Source organism: Seriola dumerili, unplaced genomic scaffold, assembly GCF_002260705.1.
Source record: "Seriola dumerili isolate Sdu_G_001 unplaced genomic scaffold, Sdu_1.0 BDQW01000149.1, whole genome shotgun sequence".
In the NCBI taxonomy this organism is placed as follows: domain Eukaryota; kingdom Metazoa; phylum Chordata; class Actinopteri; order Carangiformes; family Carangidae; genus Seriola; species Seriola dumerili.
The window spans coordinates 3753982-3775020 of NW_019174404.1; the positions used below are offsets into that span (position 1 = coordinate 3753982).

General features: G+C 42.3%; 2 protein-coding genes across 4 annotated transcripts; one reads left to right on the forward strand and one right to left on the reverse strand.

Annotated features, from left to right (window-relative positions):
* Positions 1–500: 500 nt before the first annotated feature.
* Positions 501–9028, forward strand: atl1 (atlastin GTPase 1). Of its 2 annotated transcripts, none has more exons than XM_022750401.1 (14): positions 501–759; positions 2464–2714; positions 3291–3425; positions 4030–4134; positions 4518–4568; positions 5275–5331; positions 5625–5717; positions 5899–6037; positions 6221–6348; positions 6619–6675; positions 6934–7005; positions 7091–7522; positions 8158–8172; positions 8881–9028. In XM_022750401.1, the coding sequence occupies exons 1-14, from the start codon at positions 720–722 to the stop codon at positions 8992–8994; spliced, it is 1689 nt and encodes a 562-aa protein (XP_022606122.1). In that variant the 5' UTR covers positions 501–719; the 3' UTR covers positions 8995–9028. The 2 variants fall into 2 exon arrangements, with proteins under 2 accessions (XP_022606122.1, XP_022606124.1); XM_022750403.1 differs by having other exon boundaries at positions 501–753.
* A 75-nt stretch (positions 9029–9103) lies between these two features.
* Positions 9104–20506, reverse strand: sav1 (salvador family WW domain containing protein 1). 2 transcript variants are annotated; one of them, XM_022750405.1, is made up of 5 exons: positions 20070–20506; positions 18396–18938; positions 15386–15656; positions 14974–15129; positions 9104–9274 (listed from the first exon to the last, which is right to left on the reverse strand). In XM_022750405.1, exons 1-5 carry the CDS (start codon positions 20161–20163, stop codon positions 9262–9264), a joined length of 1077 nt encoding a protein of 358 aa, XP_022606126.1. In that variant the 5' UTR covers positions 20164–20506; the 3' UTR covers positions 9104–9261. The 2 variants fall into 2 exon arrangements, with proteins under 2 accessions (XP_022606126.1, XP_022606125.1); XM_022750404.1 differs by lacking the exon at positions 9104–9274 and adding an exon at positions 12081–13804 and having other exon boundaries at positions 20070–20505.
* Positions 20507–21039: the final 533 nt, after the last annotated feature.

A 21039-nucleotide genomic window follows, 5' to 3' on the forward strand; every position in this document is an offset into this window, starting at 1 on the left:
GTATGGTTATGGAAGGAACTTACCCTTAGTATTTAAATTTTCTTCTCCTTTATACTTCTACTCAACTACATTTAATTTGGTAATGTTGTGGATAGGATAGCCCCCCTGAGAGACTCTAATAAAGTTTTAGATACAAACAATATTATGTCAAATTGTTTATTCAACCACCAGTAACAGCCTTCAATGATAAATAGTAAAATTTATAAATACAAACATTATATCCAGTTTTTTTTGTTCCACTATTCCCCTCACTAGTACACAACTGCCAGCATATAGTGTAATTTTTTGTCTAGATATTTACGACAGTACGCGAAGGCAGCATGTATTCCAATCTCTGTGTAATTGGCGCCACTTAACGGCGTAAGCAGGAAATGCATGTAAGGTAATTTAACAACAGGCTGAATGAAACAGCCTTGATATCAATTGCAAAGGCCGTACTTGGCGGTGGCTCTTATTTTGACACACCGAACAGCGAACCACATTCATTTTTTCCGCATTATTAAGCTGCTACTTCACAGCAAGAAGGCAACAACAGACAACAGCGCCACCTGGCTGCACATGCGACCGCTGCATCAGGCTAGGAAGAAAAGCTCCATCATCCTCCTGTGATACGAGCATCGTTTCGGCGGAGATAGGGCATCCTCCCCACCCCCGACACTCATGACTACCGACTAGGGTCGCTCATTAACGGACAAATAGAGGGATATAAGGACAGTATTATGTCGAAGCACCGCAAAGACAGAGACAGCTGGGGTGAGTGTACGTACGACATTTGATATTTCACGCTTTCCTTGACGCACATAGCGTTTTTTTTTTTTATTATTCGTGTCGAGGCGAGGGTGTAAGCAACGCAGCCAATTACATATTTACCTTAGACTCCATGACGAAAGGCTTGTTTTCATTTCGACAAAGAATTGTGACCAATGTGTGTTTATTTTGATCCTGACAAAATGTGATGTTTCTGGCAGTGAGAAATACACCATGTTTGTGTTTGTCACTGCAGGACTATCGGCCAATCAAGCACAAGAAAGCAGACATTTTTTTTTATAAATATGTTTTACCATGAAATATCCAAAATGATTTCAATAGCCAGCACACAGGAAATACCCTCTTGGGATGGTCCAGGCCACAAAAGGCCTGAAAATAACCTTCTGCTATTATTGAGTTTATCACTGTGAGCCTCTTATCATGGTCTATGGTGCATCTGGCATGAAATTATGTAATATTACATCAGTAAATAGCTTGTCATCACACTCATCACCATCATCTTTGCCCTAATCATTATTGTTATCATCATTAACACCACCACCACCATGATTAGGATGATAACCAGCATCTTGATTGCCACTGACATCACTCTGTGGCCCATGTTATCTTTAAATACAGGCCTGCAAAGGGGGAAAATGACTGAATGACTGTTTTAGGAGTGGATGAAAAAAGGGGGTAAATGCTGCTGTTTGTCATTAGAGAGTTTATCTGGGCTGACCCACTTTAAGCAGACACTGCCCCTGACGTCTTCGGCTGTTTTAAGGGCAGCAGCAACATGATCAGGTTAACCAGGAAGGCTAGTGCCGGGCTTGGGTGAGGCCTTTGCAGGAGATGTGAAGTGAAGCTGACAGTCTTCTTCAGGCCTGAGAGGAAACCTTGGATGATTCCTCCTTAAATTATTCACTGTGCATACTTGGCACCCTGCATTAATCTTTTAGCATGCTTCCAAATTTTGCCCGTTACTGTGCCTTTGTGAGATATATAAGCATGCTTAATATGCAATTACACAATTAAATCAGCATCACAGCCACTGAGATTGACATGGGTGAATGTGTGTAAGGAATTTTTTTATTCTTCCCCAAGAGATCCTGTTTCTGTGCTTTGCAGAACTTACATCGGCTGATCTAAGTTTGTTGTAGCATTAAAAAAAAAATTGAAAAAAAGTGGGATTATGGAGCTAAAATTCCCCCAATCTGTGCTTCAGGACGTCATGCAGCTTGCACACTCTACATGAGACAGCAGAGATTGGAAACACACTGAGTCACTGCCTGGAAAGCTCCGGAAAAAGCTCTGAATGCACATGATCTCATTGGATGCTCACAGATGGGATTGATGGCATGGTGTAATTCATTATTGTTATTAACAAGCTTGCGGGCGAAGCCATTGATCTGGAGCTAACAGGAAGTAATAATGGACTCAACTTTTCCTGTTTGCTCATCTAATGGACCACTGTGTTTTCTTATCATCTCTGTGAAGAAGTTATGGCTGTTAACTTGCACTTTGCTTGACTTTCTGGTGCTAATTTATGTAGAAAAATATCAGTAGACAAATTACTTATCATCAACACTGTTCTGTCTTTGCATACAACCACATTCATAGTTGAGAATGTGTTTAGTTAAGGTTCATTTGTCCCTCTTTCAGGTTCATTCCCCTGCCTGCCTTTTTAATCTGCCCCCCCTCTGACTTGTCCCCCAGGGTCCCTCAGTGACAAAAATGTCTACGACTGGAGCTCAGAGGAGGAGGAGCCGGATGGACGAGCCCGGCCCGTCCAGGTGCTGCTGGTCAAAGACGACCACACCTTCGAGCTGGACGAGGCGGCGCTGAGTCGCATCCTGCTGGCCGAGGAGGTCAGAGACCGCGACGTGGTGGCCATCTCTGTGGCTGGGGCTTTCCGCAAGGGCAAGTCCTTCCTCATGGACTTCATGCTGCGTTACATGTACAACCATGTAAGTGTTTGGGTCTGTGCAAGCTCAGCTTTCGAATGTGGACCTCCTACCTCAGAACTGTAACAAAAATCTACTGAGAAAAACCAATATGTGATATTTTATTTTTACATAACAGATAATATTCATCTTTTCAGGATGGAAAAGTCAAATGATTTAGCTCATTATTGGATTTTTCAAAACTGCATTTGAAGTCACACCTCTCACGTTTTTTCAGTGAAGGGATGTTTAAAAAGGCGGCAAGAAAATAATAGGCTGCAGTGTATGAATGAATTCAAATAAAGAATCAATGAACAATGAAATAATAGGTAAATAAACAAAGAGTGTCGGTGCATGTGCACATACAAGCTTCCATATACATTTTTTTGTACCGATCAATACATGATATGTGTATGTGTTTACTGAATGTGCAGTATGCATGTGTGTGGGGAGGAAGTGTCTGTGGTGGAGGCTTTATGCACAAACGTGTGTACTTGTTTCACATATAGATGATGCAGTATTCAATATTTAATCCAAAACAATATAAGAAGATAAGAAACTGACCCACTGAACTAACCCGTCTGATGTCTTTGTGCTCAGGCCTCTGATGTCTGGCTCGGGGAAGCAGACGAGCCTCTGACCGGCTTCTCCTGGAGGGGGGGCTCCGAGAGGGAGACCACCGGGATCCAGATCTGGAGCGAGGTCTTTCTTGTGGACAAGCCAGATGGAAGAAAGGTGAAGTCTTAACTGTGTACTATTCCCTGGCTGGGTAGAGCAGACTATTACAATACAGTGAGGTACAATGTGACATAATTCAACATGACACAGTAAGATGCTATCATAACCTTTTCCCCATTGCTTTAAAATGACTCTTTTTTATTTGTATTAATCTTGGCAACAGGTTTGCCCGTTCTTCACTTCTTCTCGGCTTCATATTCATATAGTTACACACATTCACACTTAGAAACTGCAGGAGGAAGTCAGTTTCTGCATTTAGACACTTCTAACAAACTTCCGCAACACAGCTGCAAGGCAAAAGAAAAGCCTGAGTGCCATAGGTTGTCAGCTTTAAATCTGACCTCAAAATAATAATAATAAAGATGTCCCCATACTGTCTTAGATTCAAGATCTTTTAGGGCTGCATTAAAAAACAAACCAACGAGCTCAGGCAGCTGCTTTACTCATTTTTCTTTGCCTACATGTTCCCTGGAGCTCCAGCTCTTCCATAATAATCCACATACTATATTACAACTCTCTTTACTCAGCACAATCGAGGCAGGGGAAACATGCAGACCACCTTGCAGCGCAGGTCAGTGTCTTCATCTGTCTCATTACACAGGTTGCTGTATTGCTAATGGACACACAAGGCACGTTTGACAGCCAGTCAACGCTGAGGGATTCGGCCACTGTTTTCGCTCTGAGCACCATGATAAGCTCCATGCAGGTATGATGACTTTTACCTGTCTGACCCAGCTTTGCTTTAGTGAAGACTATGAATATTTAATCATATGTATGAAAGAGTACAGTACAGTTATATTTTTAGCACTAGCTAGTGACGTTGTTCTAGCGATGGCAATATAGCACCATGTCAGTTGCCCCCCCCACACACACACACACACACACTTTGGTATGAGATGGATTGCCATGAAATTTGGTACAAACATTCATGTTCCCCTCAGGATGAATTATTCTAACTTTGGTGACCCCTTAATGTTTCATCTAGCGCCATCAGCAGGTCAAAAGCGTGACTGTAAACTCTTACATGGTTTGTTCTTTGACTGGAGCAGCGTTAAAGAAATAATACTGTGTATGAATGTTCTGTTTCAGGTTTACAATATCTCACAGAATGTACAAGAGGACGACCTTCAGCACTTGCAGGTAACATTGTCGAACGTCAACACTAATGCTCGATTGAGAGCTTAAACAGCAGGGTCCAGATTTGAAACCTGTATATTAGTATTTGGCTGTGTACTGTGGCTTATAGCAGAAACATAACCAACTAGTTGTAATTAAAAAACTTCCACATATATTCAAATTATGAATTTAAGTGCTCCACAGAAGCTCTTCAGCATCCAAGGGCACAAATATACCTGATCTTTCATAAAAACGACTATGGTATTTAAAGGTCCCGTATTGTATAAAGGTAGATTTCCATGTGTTTTTTGATTATAAAGCAGGTCTAGATTCTTTATTAATACTGTGAAAGTATCAAAGCCTCAGTCCACAGAGAAACGCACACAGTCTGTATTCAGAAACTGAGCCTTAAAACGAGCCGCCAGGACTTCTGTAACTTTGTGATGTCACAACAAAGCAGTTACCACCCTCAGCCATGCCCCAAGCCCCGCCCACCTGGACCCACCGTCCGAATGTTTACCTGCAATCTGCTTTATTTTTATTCAATCACTCAGAAATCAGCCAATCAGAAGAGAGGCTCAGAGTCTCTCTTTTGATTGGCTCACCGACCTGTTGTTGATGTAAAACTATATCTTCTTATGGATATCAAACCTTCAAATAAAAGTGTAAAAAGTGGGACGTTTAATCAAAACATTTGCCATTGTCACTGACTTTATCTGCTTTATTTCAGCTTTTCACTGAGTATGGCAGACTAGCAATGGAGGAGACTTTCCTCAAACCATTCCAGGTACTGTATAATAGTTTAATTTGCTGGAGTTGCGACACTGTGCTGATTGAAGACAAATGCCTGTAAATGACATTTAAACATTGTTAATGGTATTTATTTTTTAAGCAGCTTGAAATACTGAATTGAGGTTTGTTATGTAAGAGAATTTAATGAGCAACGGAAAGTTTAATCACTGAAAAGGATTTCAAAGTGAACAACTGGCAGCTGTGTAATTACTTGTAGATGTGATTTGACTAAAATCTCCAGTTGTGTCAGTTAGGTCATGAATCACAGTGACATTTTCTTTTTTCCAGTCCATGATTTTCCTCGTTCGAGACTGGAGTTTTCCGTACGAGTTTCCCTACGGACAAGAAGGAGGCATGAAGTTCCTGGAGAAGAGACTGAAGGTCAGTCGTCACTGACGTCACAGGGGTTGAAGGGTCACTTTCCCTCCTGTCACGTCAGTTTCCACAGCTGCGTGTGTCTCGCTGATAAAGTGCAGTTTGAAAGAGTCGCAGCGCAGATTCACATGAGGTTAGCAGAACCAAACTGAATCACGTCTAACGTGTGCTCGTGTCTGTGGTGCAGATCTCAGAGAACCAGCACGAAGAGCTGCAGAACGTGCGTAAACACATCCACTCCTGCTTCACCAACATCTCCTGTTTCCTGATGCCTCACCCCGGCCTCAAGGTGGCCACTAACCCGCACTTTGATGGAAGAATTAAAGGTACGCTCCAGCTGTTTCTGTGTGTCTTATAACATATGGTTTGATGTTAAGGTTCTCAGTTGAGGTTTGAAACGCAGGCAAAACAAAGCAAATCATCTACCAGATATTAAATATGATTGAATGAATGTTGTTAAATTTCACGCTTTACATACTCACCGGCTCTTCCTCCTCCTCCCCGTCCAGAAATCGATGGCGAGTTCATAAACAACCTGAAGGTTCTGGTCCCGTGGCTCCTCAGTCCTCGTAACATCGACGTGAAGGAGATCAACGGCAGCAAAATCACCTGCAGAGGCCTGGTGGAGTACTTCAAGGTCGGAAAGAAGGACGTTACTGTGAAACACACGCGTCGACTTCTGGCACATTAAAAACCACACAGCCTCTATAAATCAGACATACAGCGATACCACAAAGGGATGTTCATATTATCAACCGCCATCATATTTCTCCTGCTGTCCCTCTTCCCCTTGCTTTGGATTCACAGTCATATATTGTCCTTTTATCATGTGTAACAGTAACTTTAAATCTCTGTTGTATTCCTGATTTAATTTGTTTCCTTCACTTGTCTTCACTCTTTATTTCAGGCATACATCAAAATTTACCAAGGCGAGGAGCTGCCGCATCCAAAATCCATGCTACAGGTAAATGATTTTTTCTCACTGTTTTGTTGATGTAGCGATGTTGATGTTTCCATGGCGACACGAGACTTTCAAGTGCAGCTTCCTGCCTTTCCTCACTTTGTCTCAACACACAGTCACTAGGATTTAGTGCCTTTTTCCTTCATTCATATATAGTAGATTTATATAATGTATTTTTTTAATTACTCACCTGTGCACCTGTTCTTGTACTTGTGATGCTGTGACTCAATCAGCACTATATTTTCATGTGCTTCCTCTCAGGCCACAGCAGAGGCGAATAACTTGGCAGCGGTCGCAGCCGCAAAGGATCTGTACAACAAGAAAATGGAGGAGGTAGGTGAAGACATGAAGAGGAAATCCCAAACAAATCCCAAGCTGTAGGATCCGTCTTCATTTGTCCACTCTTTCCCGTCCCCAGGTCTGTGGTGGTGATCGGCCCTTCCTGGCCCCCAGCGAGCTCCAGGCCCGACACAGCGTCATCAGGGAGGAGGCCCTGCAGGTGTTTCGGGGGGTGAAGAAGATGGGAGGCGAGGAGTTCAGCCGCCGCTACCTGCAGCAGCTGGAGGGCGAGATCGACGAGGTCTTTGTCCAGTACATCAAGCACAATGACTCCAAGAACATTTTCCACGCAGCCCGCACGCCGGCCACCCTGTTCGTGGTCATCTTTGTCATGTATGTGGCCGCGGGCATCACGGGCTTTGTGGGCGTGGACATCATAGCCAGCTTGTGCAACATGATCCTGGGTCTGGCACTGATCACTCTCTGCACCTGGGCCTACATCCGGTACTCCGGGGAATACCGAGAACTCGGCGCCGTCATCGACCAGGTGGCTGGTGCACTGTGGGACCAGGTAAATCAACGATAACATTAATGAAGTTAAACACAAAGTTGGCTGTCTGACTTTATCAATACTTGAATCAATACTCGCCAGGTTCAACCTTAGACGGCAGCCAATGAAACGGTCAGGATTTATCTAATAATTAAACGTCTTATTAGGACTCAGGTTTGATCCCTTATTTTGTTGTAAGTAGACTCGACACAATTTTATGAAATCAGTTTGTAGTTAATTCAATTAATAATAAATTATAGTACCAGAAAAAAAAACAGAGCTACAACTGCGAATTATTTTAATTATTGATTATTCAATTTTCTCTATAAAATGTTAGAAAATATTGCTCTCTGCTAATTTACTTTTTGCTGACTAATCAACTGATTAACTCAGAAAAAAACATCCCAGAATGCACTACGTACAGCGAAGACGAATACTGCAGACTGAAGTGCACCTCCATCAGTAACTGAGTATCATTAAACCACTAGGTGGCAACAGTCTCCTTGGAATCAGTGACAGAGGCTCCATCCAGGCTCAGATCCACCACAGCAATAATGATCTGTTATTGACACACCTTTTTTATTGTATGTATTATGTTATATGCGCATGTATGTGCTCACACTGTATATATTCTTTCTTTTTTAATGCCTCTGCAGGGGAGCACAAATGAGGTAAGTGGAGCAGTGCTCATGGGAATATTTACAAAAAAGCAACTGTACAGACAGACAGCAGGGACAGACCCGCAAAATCTGTAATTTAATATTAGTAGGAAACTGTGGAGGCTAAGGCACGGCTAAATAAATCAGTGACACTTTGTGTGACTTTGCTGCCTCTGCTTGTCACCATTATCCAAGGCTGTATTACAAACTGGGCTAATTGGGCAACTGCCCCAGAACTCGAGGCTTAATTAATGTATTTAGTCTAATTACAACACTGAAAGTCGAGGCCCATGTAATATTCTACCACAGAAAAACTCGAGCATGTAATTTCCACTTAGGATGCGCTGCCCTCCTATTTTTGTCCCCCTCACTTTTATTGTCTCAGGCCCATCTTCTTGTATCTGACTGTCCAGCCACCACAGTCCAGATGCCAGAACATCAGTAGAACTGCTCAGTTATTACCATGTGTTCACAACAATAAGCTTATTGAGAAATCTTTCTTTACCCCTCAGACTCGAAACAGGCTGCCCTATCTTTTTATGAAAGGAATACCTGCAGACAAAACTCAGGGATTATATTTTTTATTTGGATCACTTGTGAAACCAAACGCACCTCAGTTTTACCCTGAAGCCCAACAGCGGATTAACCAGGACAATTACAATTAAATGAAACAGTTAAATTTCCTGCCTGTAACCACCGTGTCCCGTCTCTGCTCCACAGGCTCTCTACAAGCTGTATAATGTAGCGGCCAATCACAGGCACCTGTATCACCACGCCTTCCCCGGGCCTCAGGTGGAGGAGGTTGCCGAGGAGCAGGACAAGAAGAGGGACTGATTAGATAGAGACAAGAACACAGCAGGGACTTCCTGGTGATGGACGGGGTAGGAGGGAAGGGGGGGCGGGGGGGTGGGGTGGGGTGGGGGCGGGCGAGGAACGTCCTCACTTCCATCAGGCACTCTTTTATTCTGGTATTGGCGCTGCCCCACCGATACATTCACTACTTTAAAACCTAATAACGGATTGTATAATGTTCATGTATAGGCACCTCTTCAGTCAGTGGGTGCGTGCTTTCAAGCGATGGATGCCATGAATCATTGTCTCTCACTGTTTTTGTCTGTGGAAAAAAAAAAGAAAAAAGTTAACACCTGTACAGACACTGTAGGCGCTCTGCCAGAGGAGACCTCGGCATATCCAACCTCCAGTCAGCTGTTTTATTTCATATCAGACGGGTTTTTCTCACATCATCCCTGTGAAACCGCCCCCATTTGTGACAATTGTTCTGTTCTTTGAAGTTTAGTGCTGTTTATAAGAAACAATATCTAGGATCTGCGATGTTTGAAAGCCAAAATATGTACTGTATGTTAAATAATGAAGCGTTACAAGCATCATCAGCATGGTAAATGGTTAATGTCCGTCATCTTTAAGCTCTAAAACCAGGTATACTTTATAAAAAAAAAAAATTGAGTTTTAATGGTTGTGACAAAGTGGTATTGTGCCATAACATGTAAAAATGATTTCACATCCTCTGCAGCCTGGCTACATGCAGACACTAAATGGCACAGTTATTAGTTGTAAACGGTATATTTTGCTCTGTTTTGGAGGTTTACAGCGTTCTGGATCAGGGAGCAGCGTCGTGCTGGCATGTGCTTTGAAATAACAGCACCGGGTGGAAAGACAAATACGCAACACACACACAGTTAATAACAGTTTAAAGTTTACACAACATAGCTGACATTATCTCTCACTTTATAGTCTTGCTTGCAGTTTTGTAATTACGCAGCGTCCCGGTGATCCTCTATATGTGTGTGTTTGGCCTTTTGAGGTTGAAGGGAAAGAGTGTGTTTAGTTTCCATTGTGATGTAGAGGTGGTGGGTGAAACCATTGTTGTGTTTTCTCACTGAATGTTCGAGCAAATCCGAGGAATGTAGCTTTATTCTGCGGCCACCGAGGAAACAGAGCTAGATGTTATTAGGCGGGGCGACAGGCCTGCTCTGGAAAAGGATCCTCATTCCACATCTCTTTCATCATCTTCACACACTTAAGTTGAATCATCTGTGAGAAACTGCTGCACGCCGAAAGAGGCCAGGGCCCCCGACTTTTTGTGTTTCCAAAGCAGCTTGCATTTGTAAACAAAAGGCTTGTATCGGTGACAGCACTTTTTGGTGTTTGAATACTTTGGCTTAGTAGACTGTTACTGTACATTTGTAGGATTGTGGTTATTGTTTTTAGCTCATCGAATAACCCTGAATCACGGCACTGTAACACGTCTGCATCACATACAGCTGCAGCATCGAAATGTGTGTTTTTTTTTCTTCACCCCCTCCGTGTAGATCTGGTCACCAACAGTACAGGAACACTGTCATGCACATTTAGCAAGTTTATACTGAGGTTTGACCTCAAGGGTTGAAAATTTAAAGGCACTGCAGCAGAGTGGCTTCTTGAGTCTTCCACAATGTATAATCAACATCAGTGAGGCCTTCACGCAAAGAACCATCTACGTCCAGTTTAAGATTCGAGGGGTTTTAAAAATCCCATTTCTTCGTGGCTGTGCTGTGTCCATTCAAACGAGTCAGAAAAGTAGCATTTGTTTACACTGCGTTGCTCCAAATTAATCATGAATTGAAGATCTGTCAGAAAAGAGGAGGGGGGAAAAAAAAAAGCAGATGACTTTTCTTGGATTTAAGAATTCATTCCTAAAACCGCCCTCATCAACATTCAAACCAACTCCGGATATCGTGGGAGCCTCAGTGTACTGAAAGGTCAAATGATTCAACCTCTTGGTGAGCTCTTCCAAGTCAGCACTGCTTAGTTTCAGCACACGCATTGCAAAATTTCAGTTACAAAGAAATAAATAATAAAGTTGGACCAAATTAATGAAAACCAGACTTGAGTAATTTCTTGAAAGATTCCCTGCAGACATGTTTTAAGATATAAAAATACTTACTTACTTAAACTGCTGGACACAAAGATGTAGTGTACTTCAATAAGAAGTCCAGTCAGTGTTGGTGTATGTGAACTGGAGGGTTCAGGTTCCCACATCATAGTTGCATATTGAACCATGATTGGCTCCAAACTAGTTGTTATGACACAAATTCTTCTTGTACTTGTTCTACAGATTTAAGATGATCACAGAGAAACTTTCTCTCTGCAGCAGATCAAAGTGAAAACAGCTTTCTACTGTCAAACTCTGCACATACGTTATACATTTTGAATGAAGGGGGATTTTAAGCCTGATACACAAAAAGAATTATTGAGATGTGCAGAACATCCTCTGTGGCTCTTACATTATGTAAACCTACAACAATTATTGTTCTGGTCACTCGGGGGGCCTCGGGAACAAGCTGTAAACACGTCCGACGTATAATCACCTTTTAAATATGGTGAACTTACGAGCAAACAGTTGGTTATTTACACATCCAGCTGACAGAGAGAAACATTATCATTCATTCGATGTCATATTTCTGGCCACACGATGAATCCCAAGTCCAACATTCACTCTCTTTTAGCTCTGTTTTGGTCTCCACCAACTCTCCAGGGAAATATCTCACTCTTTAGCTGCTAAATGCTTCTGTATGTTCACCAGCTAGTTGCTAACTGTGTCTGTCTGCTGTTTGCTGATGAGCAGGTAATGTAAAGTGGATTTTTTTTTTTTTTTGTTTGTTTTTTAGAGCATTTTTTTGGCTGAAAACAACAAACAACATCAACTGTGAGTGAATCAAAACAGTAAAGTTGGAGGCCGGAAAATCAATCGTAAATGCAGATTCTATGTATGACACTTTTCACATTGTCATTGACCCGTTGTTATTATATATATATATATATATATATATATTTTACATCTCTCAATAAAATCTGTTTAAGGCTCCTTGTCAAAGTAAAAGGGGCAGCAAGAGGCCACAACTGTAAAGTCATTACCGTATGTTTCTTCACTGCAGACTTTATTGCTTATGTCCTGTATTTGCAATCCACAACACGAGATATGTACAAACTGATGACACGGTTCTGAAAAGATGTGACGGAGACCTTCCTGCATAGCGAAGGACTCCTTTAGGAGAAGCACAAGTTCTTTACAAACCTATTCTACTGTTACTTAAACACACACCCTTTTAGGATATTCAGAAGTGTATTGATTTGCATTCAGTCTCATACATATGGGTATACATATATATATGTATACCCATTTTTCCACCCATATTTTTCATATTTAAAATGGCTCCTGACACCATTTTTTTTAATGTTACGGTGTCATAAATTATTTATCTTTCCTAACATTATTAACACATAGTTATAGAACACTAGCACCAGTCTCTACTAGACAAAACCCTGGACTTTAAGACATTTCTGAGTATCTTAAAAAGGTTTTATTTATTGCTAATAAATAGAATAGGCTTCCAAGAACCTGTACTTCCACGTAATCACAAAAGAGATGTGTCAGTCCATAAAAATAAGGCATCACCAAGCCAAGAAATATCCAGAAAGAATGAAACAAGAAGAAACTGAATTGCACTTGTTTGGCAAACTTAATGTGTCTTCTGAAGAGTTTTAAAATGTTCCAGTAGCTTATTTATGTTTCATTATACACACAAACACAAGAATATTCCTGACTTACAGTAATGCCAAAGAGCCGAGAGATGCTCAAACCACTGCATCAAATGTGATGCTTCATCCATCAAAAGGTCTTTAAATAAAGACGTGTTTCATATCAAAACTTAAATATCGGTTAAAGTTTTGGTGGATTGTCTCATAAAGCATACAGTATGTCATTAAAAAAAAAAAAAAAAAAGGAAAATGCACACTTTATGTTTAATGTAAAAGAGTGTGGTTTCAGTTCATGAGGATAACAAAGCAAAGGAAAAACAGTCATGAAGTATTTCATATGGGAACAAATTAGAAGAAGCTGCCTGTCGTTTTCTCCCACAGGAAAAAATGACGGAGTAGCTGGTGTATACACGATATGGGCAGACATTGTAAAAAATGCTGCGTTTTATTTATTTAAAAAGGCACAATCTCAGGATGGTTTGGAACAAATATCCAGAGTTTTTCAGACTCTGTTCTCCTCAGTCTTAAAAACTAAAATCCATACAGCAACTCAGTTCTCAGGGCAGTGGCTGGAAATGGCACCACGAGCAGTCTCCCCAGATGTAGCACATTATAGGTTTTTTTTTTTCTTCATTGGAGTGTTTTTCAGTCACATGGTCATTCATAAAATGAGTGAATTGAAGTGTGACATGGGGGGGGGGAAGAGGGCCCCCCTGCCAATGTGTGTCTTAACTTCCTGGCTGATATATTTGGATCAAGCGAAGGCACAGATGTGTTTGGTAAAGAGGCAATTAAGAGTCAATCATGATTTCAAAGGAAACCCTGACCGCTCCCAAACTGTGGAAACCTCAGAGAGGTGTGGCCGCGCGGCGTCCCCGCTGCGCATACACGTCACATGTTCCCCATGAAGTTCTTGTTGGGCTGCTGGGCGTACCACTGCTGCCGCTGTTTGCGAGCCTCCACCTCGGACAGCAGCGCCTGGCGGTACGCCTCGTAGGATTTGACAATGTGCTCCAGCTCCTTCATGAAGAGCAGCTTCAGCATGCCCTGATACGTGTCCAAGTCTGCCAGCTGGAACAACTCCCATTTCAAGATGTGGTCATACCTGACGTAGAAGGGAAGAGACTGGTGGTAAATAATCAGATTCACCTGTGGAGTTTCTGTCCACTATCAGCACCATAGAGCCATGTTATGAAATTCAATTTTAAATGGATAAGATTTTTTGCTCGTCAATCTACATTCAGAAACCTAAAACCACAAAGTGTTTTTTTGCAGATTTATTAAAAATCAAAAACCTGAATTCAGTCCCTCCAAAGTATGGTGAGGTGTAGCCTCTGTTTTAGTTATCGTTGAGAAGTGAACCTGACTGAACTCCACCTGTGGAGAACTGAACTGATTGAACATAGTTTTGAAAGGCACACCACTATGTATATAAGGTCCCACAAGTCACACCGCATTTCAGGACATAAACCAACCCATGAAATCCAAGGAATTCTCTGTAGACCTCTGCAATAAAATTGTGGCAAGGCATAAATCAGGGAAAGGGTATAAAACCATTTCTAGGAGCAAGTGGCCTCAATCATTCTGAAATAAAGGAAGTCTGGAACAACCAGGACTCTTTCTAGAGTTGGCTGTCCAGCCAAACTGAGTAACTGTGCAAGAAGAGCCAGAGGTCACTCTGAGTTTCAGACGTCCTCTGCAGAGATGGGAGAACCTGCTGGAAGGTTGTCCAGCAGCACTCCATCAATCAGGCCTTTATAGCAGAGTGGCTGGACTGAAGCCACTTTGAGTAAAAGGTGTGTGACGGTTCACTTGGAGTTCGCCAAACGGCAATTAAGAGACTAGTGAGGAAAAAGATCCTCTGGTCTGATGAGACACAAACTGATATCTTTGGGCAGAGCTCCAAAACGCTGCCCAACATCCGACACCTCACCACATGGCTAATACCATCTCTAGAGTGAAGCCTGGTGGTAGCATCATCATGCTATGAGGGAAGGATGAATGCAGCCAAATACAGAGAGGTCCTTGAAGAAAACCTGCTGCAGAATTCATGCGACCTGACTCTGGACTGTAGCGACCGTTCACCTTTCAGCAGGACAATGACCTGAAGCGTGCAGCCGAGACAACGCTGGAGTGGCTACAGGACAAGTCTGTGACGGTCCTTGAGTGACCCAGCCAAAGACTCAAGTGTATAACGTCTCCTGACAGCCAGCAATCAGATGCAATAACATTTCATAACTTCTATATGAACCTATCCATTCGTGTAGTACTCACTTTAGTGGTGCACGGGCGTACACCTGCAACCAGTCTGGGATCTCAGCTGTGTGGTACGGGTTAGCTGGCACCAGCACCGGCTGGTTCCTCTCTGCGGGGCGTGGCTGATAGGTCACAGGAGGTGGTAGTGGTGGGGGCTGGTCATAGCGAGGCACACTGCAAGACGCAACATAGTATTTATAGGTTACTCTACCCCTATCAAACCGATATGCACAACTCAACAGAATGGGCTGTTAAACCATAAGTGAGTAGCTTTTTCTTGGTGCATGTAAACCAGCAGGAACATTTTCTACTGAGTTTGTCCTTCGAATAGTTCAGGAATTAGTCGTAAAATGAGGAGCCAAAGCATAAAAAAAGCAGAGGTGGAAAACAATGCTGTTAAAACAAAATGCTTCAGTTTTCAATGACATACCTCGGAGCACATGGGTGGCGATACTGTGCCCTCTTGTTGATGTGATCCACGTAGTAGACCCCAAACTCAGCTGACTCCACCTTCTCCCAGCCCGGAGGGAGCCCTTCCCTCTCCAGAGGGTGGCTCCAGTGTGTAGTGTTAGTGTTGTGGTCGATGTAGTACTTCCTGCCACGGATGGTCCAGTCAACGGTCCAGCCGGCCGGAAGTGGGAGGTCCTCTCCCGTTAGACTGGAGAGGTTCCCCAGGGACTTGGCCTGTATTCGACCTATGCCTGCGGAAAACAAACATTTCTTTTTAGAAACCTAGAGGGAGGTCGAGAGATAACTGAACAAACATACAGTACAGCAGCTGCCAGCTAACAGCACCTCTGGGAAAGACTTAATATATTTTAAAAATTTGTTAAAAACAGCATGCGTGGGAAAACGTCATTTAAAGGAGGGGAATGATGTACAGCATTTTAAAGGTCACTGTAATGCGGCAACTGTACATACAGCAGGAAAAGAGAGGAGTGCGACTCTTTGACTGTTGTGACGGAGCATCTTATTCTGACCGACACCGTTTGATGAATGGTAGGAAATGGGAGTGTTGTTACTTTTGGACAGGAAGGCAGAGATCTCTGCATGGCCAGACATACACACAGGGGCTTTCACTGGAAGAGAACAAACCGCTCACAAACACTGCAGACAGCCGAGTGGGCTCACTCAACAGGTCCTGTACTTTTACTGGTGAATAATGTCAGCAAGGCATGTCGAGCCAACAGCTGCGGGGACGAGTTAGACTGAGTGAGAAGTATGGTGACTCAAAATGAATGAGCCTGCAGGGACCCACAAAGGGTTGAAAACACAAGAGAATGTGCGGCGAATGAAGCATCTCAGCAAAATGGCGGCTACAATCTGATAAATTCTGCACGAGAGTGACAGCAACAGAGCTGGAGGTCTTTGCCAGCTGCTGAGTGAAGGGACGGAATGTGCGAGTGCTCTGCAGAAATGCACTCCTCCTCCTCCTCCTCCTCATCCGCCACCACCTCATCATCATCATCATCATCATCATCATCATCTCCTCTGCCCTTTTCTCCAGAGAAATGGCAGAGCGCCACACTCTCTGCAGACCTAAAGCTCTATGCATTTCACTAATGTCACTGGATACAGTCAAGAGTAGACTGCTGTATTTACAACTGGTGATAAAGCAGTTAAAGAAAAAAACAAAGTGAGTAACTTAATGACATCAGGTCAGAGGTCACTGAATGCATCAATTACCAACAACAATTTTTGACAGCTAATTCTGTCAGCCAAATTATTCATGATAAACAAGGCTAATGGATTTTAGATTTTACTGCCTTGCTAAGAGAAAAATTCCCAGATCACTTTGACCTGGACTAAACGCTCCCAGCAACCAATTTGTTGTGTTTCCTGTTGCAACAAGGTGCTTTGTCCTTTTACTGTGCATAGTAGAGATAGACTGGACAGATATTAACTTAGTGCAGCTATAGCATTACTGATGTATATAATCAGTCAATAAGTAACAAAGAATTGCAGACCAGAAATGCCAAACTAGGTTCGACAGTGTCACCAGTACTTTGTTTATCTACCAGTTGATCTTTTAACTGTGAAATGTGCCACTCACTATGTATCACTGTCACGACCTAATAAAGAAAAGAAATTCAAAAGGATGTGTATCAATATTGTTTGTACATGTTATGTCTTTATGTTAAAAAATAAAATCCTATTGGTCAATATCTCATAATCAGATTAAAAGATTGTTTGATGGGATCTATTAACAGGGATATTTTAGCAGCAAGCGAAGCTCAGAAATGCTTCTGATAGATGAAAGCAGAATGGAGATGCAATGCAAATGAGTGGCTAATCATATCATTAATGCTCATGGTGATTATGTGTAATAATCAAAATAGAACAACAAACGGTAGTGTTTGGTGTGCAAATGGCGTTTGTATAATGCAGTTTTTACCCATATTTTATATCATTAGCCAATGTTCAGCATTTCCATTCAAAATTAGCACCAGTAAACAGTTATTTTTAAACAAAAATGAATATAACCCACATATATGTGGAATAATAAAAGGAAGTGTCAGCTGATTATAGGTAGATGACTCCTCCAAAACATCTCTGCTGACAAGTCATTAGCCTTGTGTGCAATGTAACTATACACAGAGCAGTACATACACCGATGATTCATGCTTGTGAGCACGCTGAGGCTGAGACATTTGACTGGGGGCGGTCTGCAAATTACTAGTTTGCCAGCAGAGAGATTCAGCAAACACAGAGGTGAAAAATGCAGAGCCCCTAATGCTTGTTTAACTTCACTCCAAACAAGGCTCCATGATATGTGATAGGTGGGCCAGACATAATACTAAAGCATGTACGCGACGTCGATGAGTCAGCCACAAAATAAAAGGTTCTCTACCATTTGGGGCGGGGGTGGAAAATTCCTATGACCCCCGAAATTACACTCTTATGTCATACTAATATTTACAATGTAGAGCACATTTAATTCCTCAGAAAAAACTGAAATGAAATTGCTCTTTTGAGCCGTTCAGTGACCACCACAAGCCTGCATTCCCTTCAGAGAGGCTTGTGTGGTCCAAAACCTATCCAAAATACTTTGCCTTTTCAAAAACAATCATACATTGGTACTTTAGCTGCTACATTTTGTCTATACACCAAAGTCTACAATGTTTTCTCAACTTTTTCTTCAAAAAAAGGAAAAAATGTATCTGAAAAGTTGTAGGCTTGCTGGTGTGATTGTGATTTCACTCACACTAAAACATGACTGCTCCACTTTCATACCACAGAATTTGCAGAGAAACAGCAATAAAAACACAAACTTAAGTCCCTCAAGAGAGACCATGACTGCCTGCCATGTACTTTCCAAAACCATGTGTGTAGTCCAAGCATGCAATTCCAGACCTTTGTCAAACTCTGAATTCTTTCTGACTTCCAATTCCTTCCAAGTCCATTAAAAAGTGAGAAGCAAAAACACAATTCATGTTTACCTGAAGGGGGTCTGCTTGGAGCTGGGGGGGTGTGCTGTCGGGGAAGTCTTTGGAAGTTGTGTTCATTGTGCTCATAGTATCTATAGTCCTCAGGAAAGCGGTCCGGGACCCTCCTGGGCTGGGGCTGGCGCTGCTGCTGCTGCTGCTGTTGCTGCTGTTGCTGCTGCTGCTGTTGTTGGTGCGACTGTTGGTGCTGCTGGCTGTCATAGTAAGGTTCAGAGGAGTAATAATACCGGGCAGCATCTCCATTCTCAGACATGGGGCTCACGTCTGTGAGGAAGGACTGTGAGGAGCCTCCATATTCGTGGGGCAGATCCCCCAGACTGCGAGGCAGGTATGGGGGTGCTGACATGCGGTGGCTCTCTCTGCGGGCCACCTCATGAGGGGGCCTCTGAACAGGGGCCCGGAGGAAACTCTTGTTGCGGGACACCACAGGCTCCCGGCTGGGTGCCACAGGGTAAGCAGAGGGCCCCATCTCTGGCAGAGGGACCTCTGTGCGTCTGGGAAGAGTGGGTCCATGGCGGATGAATGAGGGCATAAGATCTGCAACCAGATGAACAGGGCAAGTCCAACTGTCAATATTAGTCAAGTAAACACAGATGTAGTACCAATAGGCATTGGAGGACTCTTACTAAATACACTTACTTAAGCACTATGCTTATGAACAGTTTTAAGGTACTTGTATTTTACTCGTCTACATTTTAGAGGGAAATACTGTACTTTTTACTACACAGCTATCAGTGCTATAGTTATAGGCAGATAAATATTGAACATACAAAATAAAAGATGTAAACATTGCTTTAACTAACCAAAGGGTAGTATGAAAGGTAAAGTAGATGAAATTAACACCTGGAACAACTACAATATAAATATTCCAGTTGCACTTCAATGCATCAATAATGCAATGACATAATACATTATAAGAATGACAGGAGCCATTCAATCTGCATGATGAGACATTTAAGTACATTTTGCTGATTCTACTTTCATACTTTTAATTTCAAATCCAGGACCTTAACTAAGAATGTCGTACTTCACAGAATAGAAAACAGCTACTTTAACTTGAGCATATGTTAATAATACTTCTTCAGCCACTCCTACTAATGGGAGAAACACTAATGATACAACAGAAATTACATGTCAGTTAAAGGGGCACGTTTTTCTTTTTAACAATCTCTTTAACATCGTTCAGACACACCAAAACAGATGACAACACTCATTCAATGTCTACCGCTGGACAGATGTAGGCTAACTAGCAACAAACCTGACTTTTCAGTAAACTGCTCTCTTGATTATAGCGTCAGGAAACAATTACAAATAAAAGTACTTTAACTCCAAAATATGTTTAATTGGGGAGTTTAGTAGGTATAAGTGTTACCGTGATCTCACAACTTTCCTTTAACTCTGCAGCTGATGTCAATGTAGCAATCTGATGAACACTTAGCTAGCGAGGAACTAGTTACCAGGTTAGCAGGCTTGTTTGTTTAAAAAAACAGCGATTAAACAGCTGGTTACAAACTTATGGGCCACAACAATGACGCAATATGTCTCCACTCATTCACGTCAGCCTGTTGGTTATTGTTAGCTTGGTACTTTTTCGCACTAAGTTAAGTTTCGTTGGCAGGCTAACCGATGCTAACTTGAGCTAGCTGGCTAACTACTTGTTGCGCTTACTTCTCAGGAGCGGCGACGTTTCCTTCTTCACATATTTCCCGTGTACCTCGGCTGGTTTCGACGCTTCGTTTTTACTTTTCTTTCGTGAGAGCATAACTCAAGGCTCGGAAACATCAACAACACGGCGCTGCAATTTCATGGCACAATCCCTCGACTCTGCAACCGTCCAGTTCAGTTTGCAAAGCGCGGAAAGTCGACATTTTAAGCTTCAGATTAGCTAGCGGCAAGTTAGCCAGCTAACTTGGGCGACTGGGAGCGTCTTTCCTGCGGCGGTCCGGTCCGCACTGAGCAGCGCTCCACTCCCACCGCTGGCCCTCACTGGGAATGGTTACGGCACAGTCCTGCCCATCTGCTAACTCACCTCCTGCAAGCAGACAGCTGAGCACAGACGCCAATGATGTTGACAACTCGGCGACACAGCTCATCCATCAATACAACACATAACTGGCAGCAAAGGGAGACGCGACCTTTGCACTTGGAGCGGCTAAAGAATAGGTTTGCTGTAGTCCAAATTCATGTCAATAAACAGCGTTTGTTACATTTGGATCTAATGGACAAAAGTGGAAATACTTCACTGCAAAGAGACCCTCATTCAAAATGTCACAAAGTATAAATGTAAAAGTATCCAAGCTAAAAGTGCACTTTGCAGACTGGCCCCATGTCAGTGTTGTATAAATATATTTATTGGCACATTATTTGTTCAGGCATTTAAAGTGTAAGCACAAGATTAATTTTAGGTGGAGCTCATTTTAAATGCTTTATACCCTAATGAGTGACATACTTCATGCACAGATCAGACGCTTATGATATTTGTATATGTATGTAAAATATTAAAAATAACGTAAAACATGAAATATAACCATGCAAATATCTCACCTTAAAATTGCACTCAAGTACAGAACTTGAGCAAAACATGCTTAGTTACTTTCCACTGGTGCTTGAGGAAAATTAAAATTATCAAATACGAAAT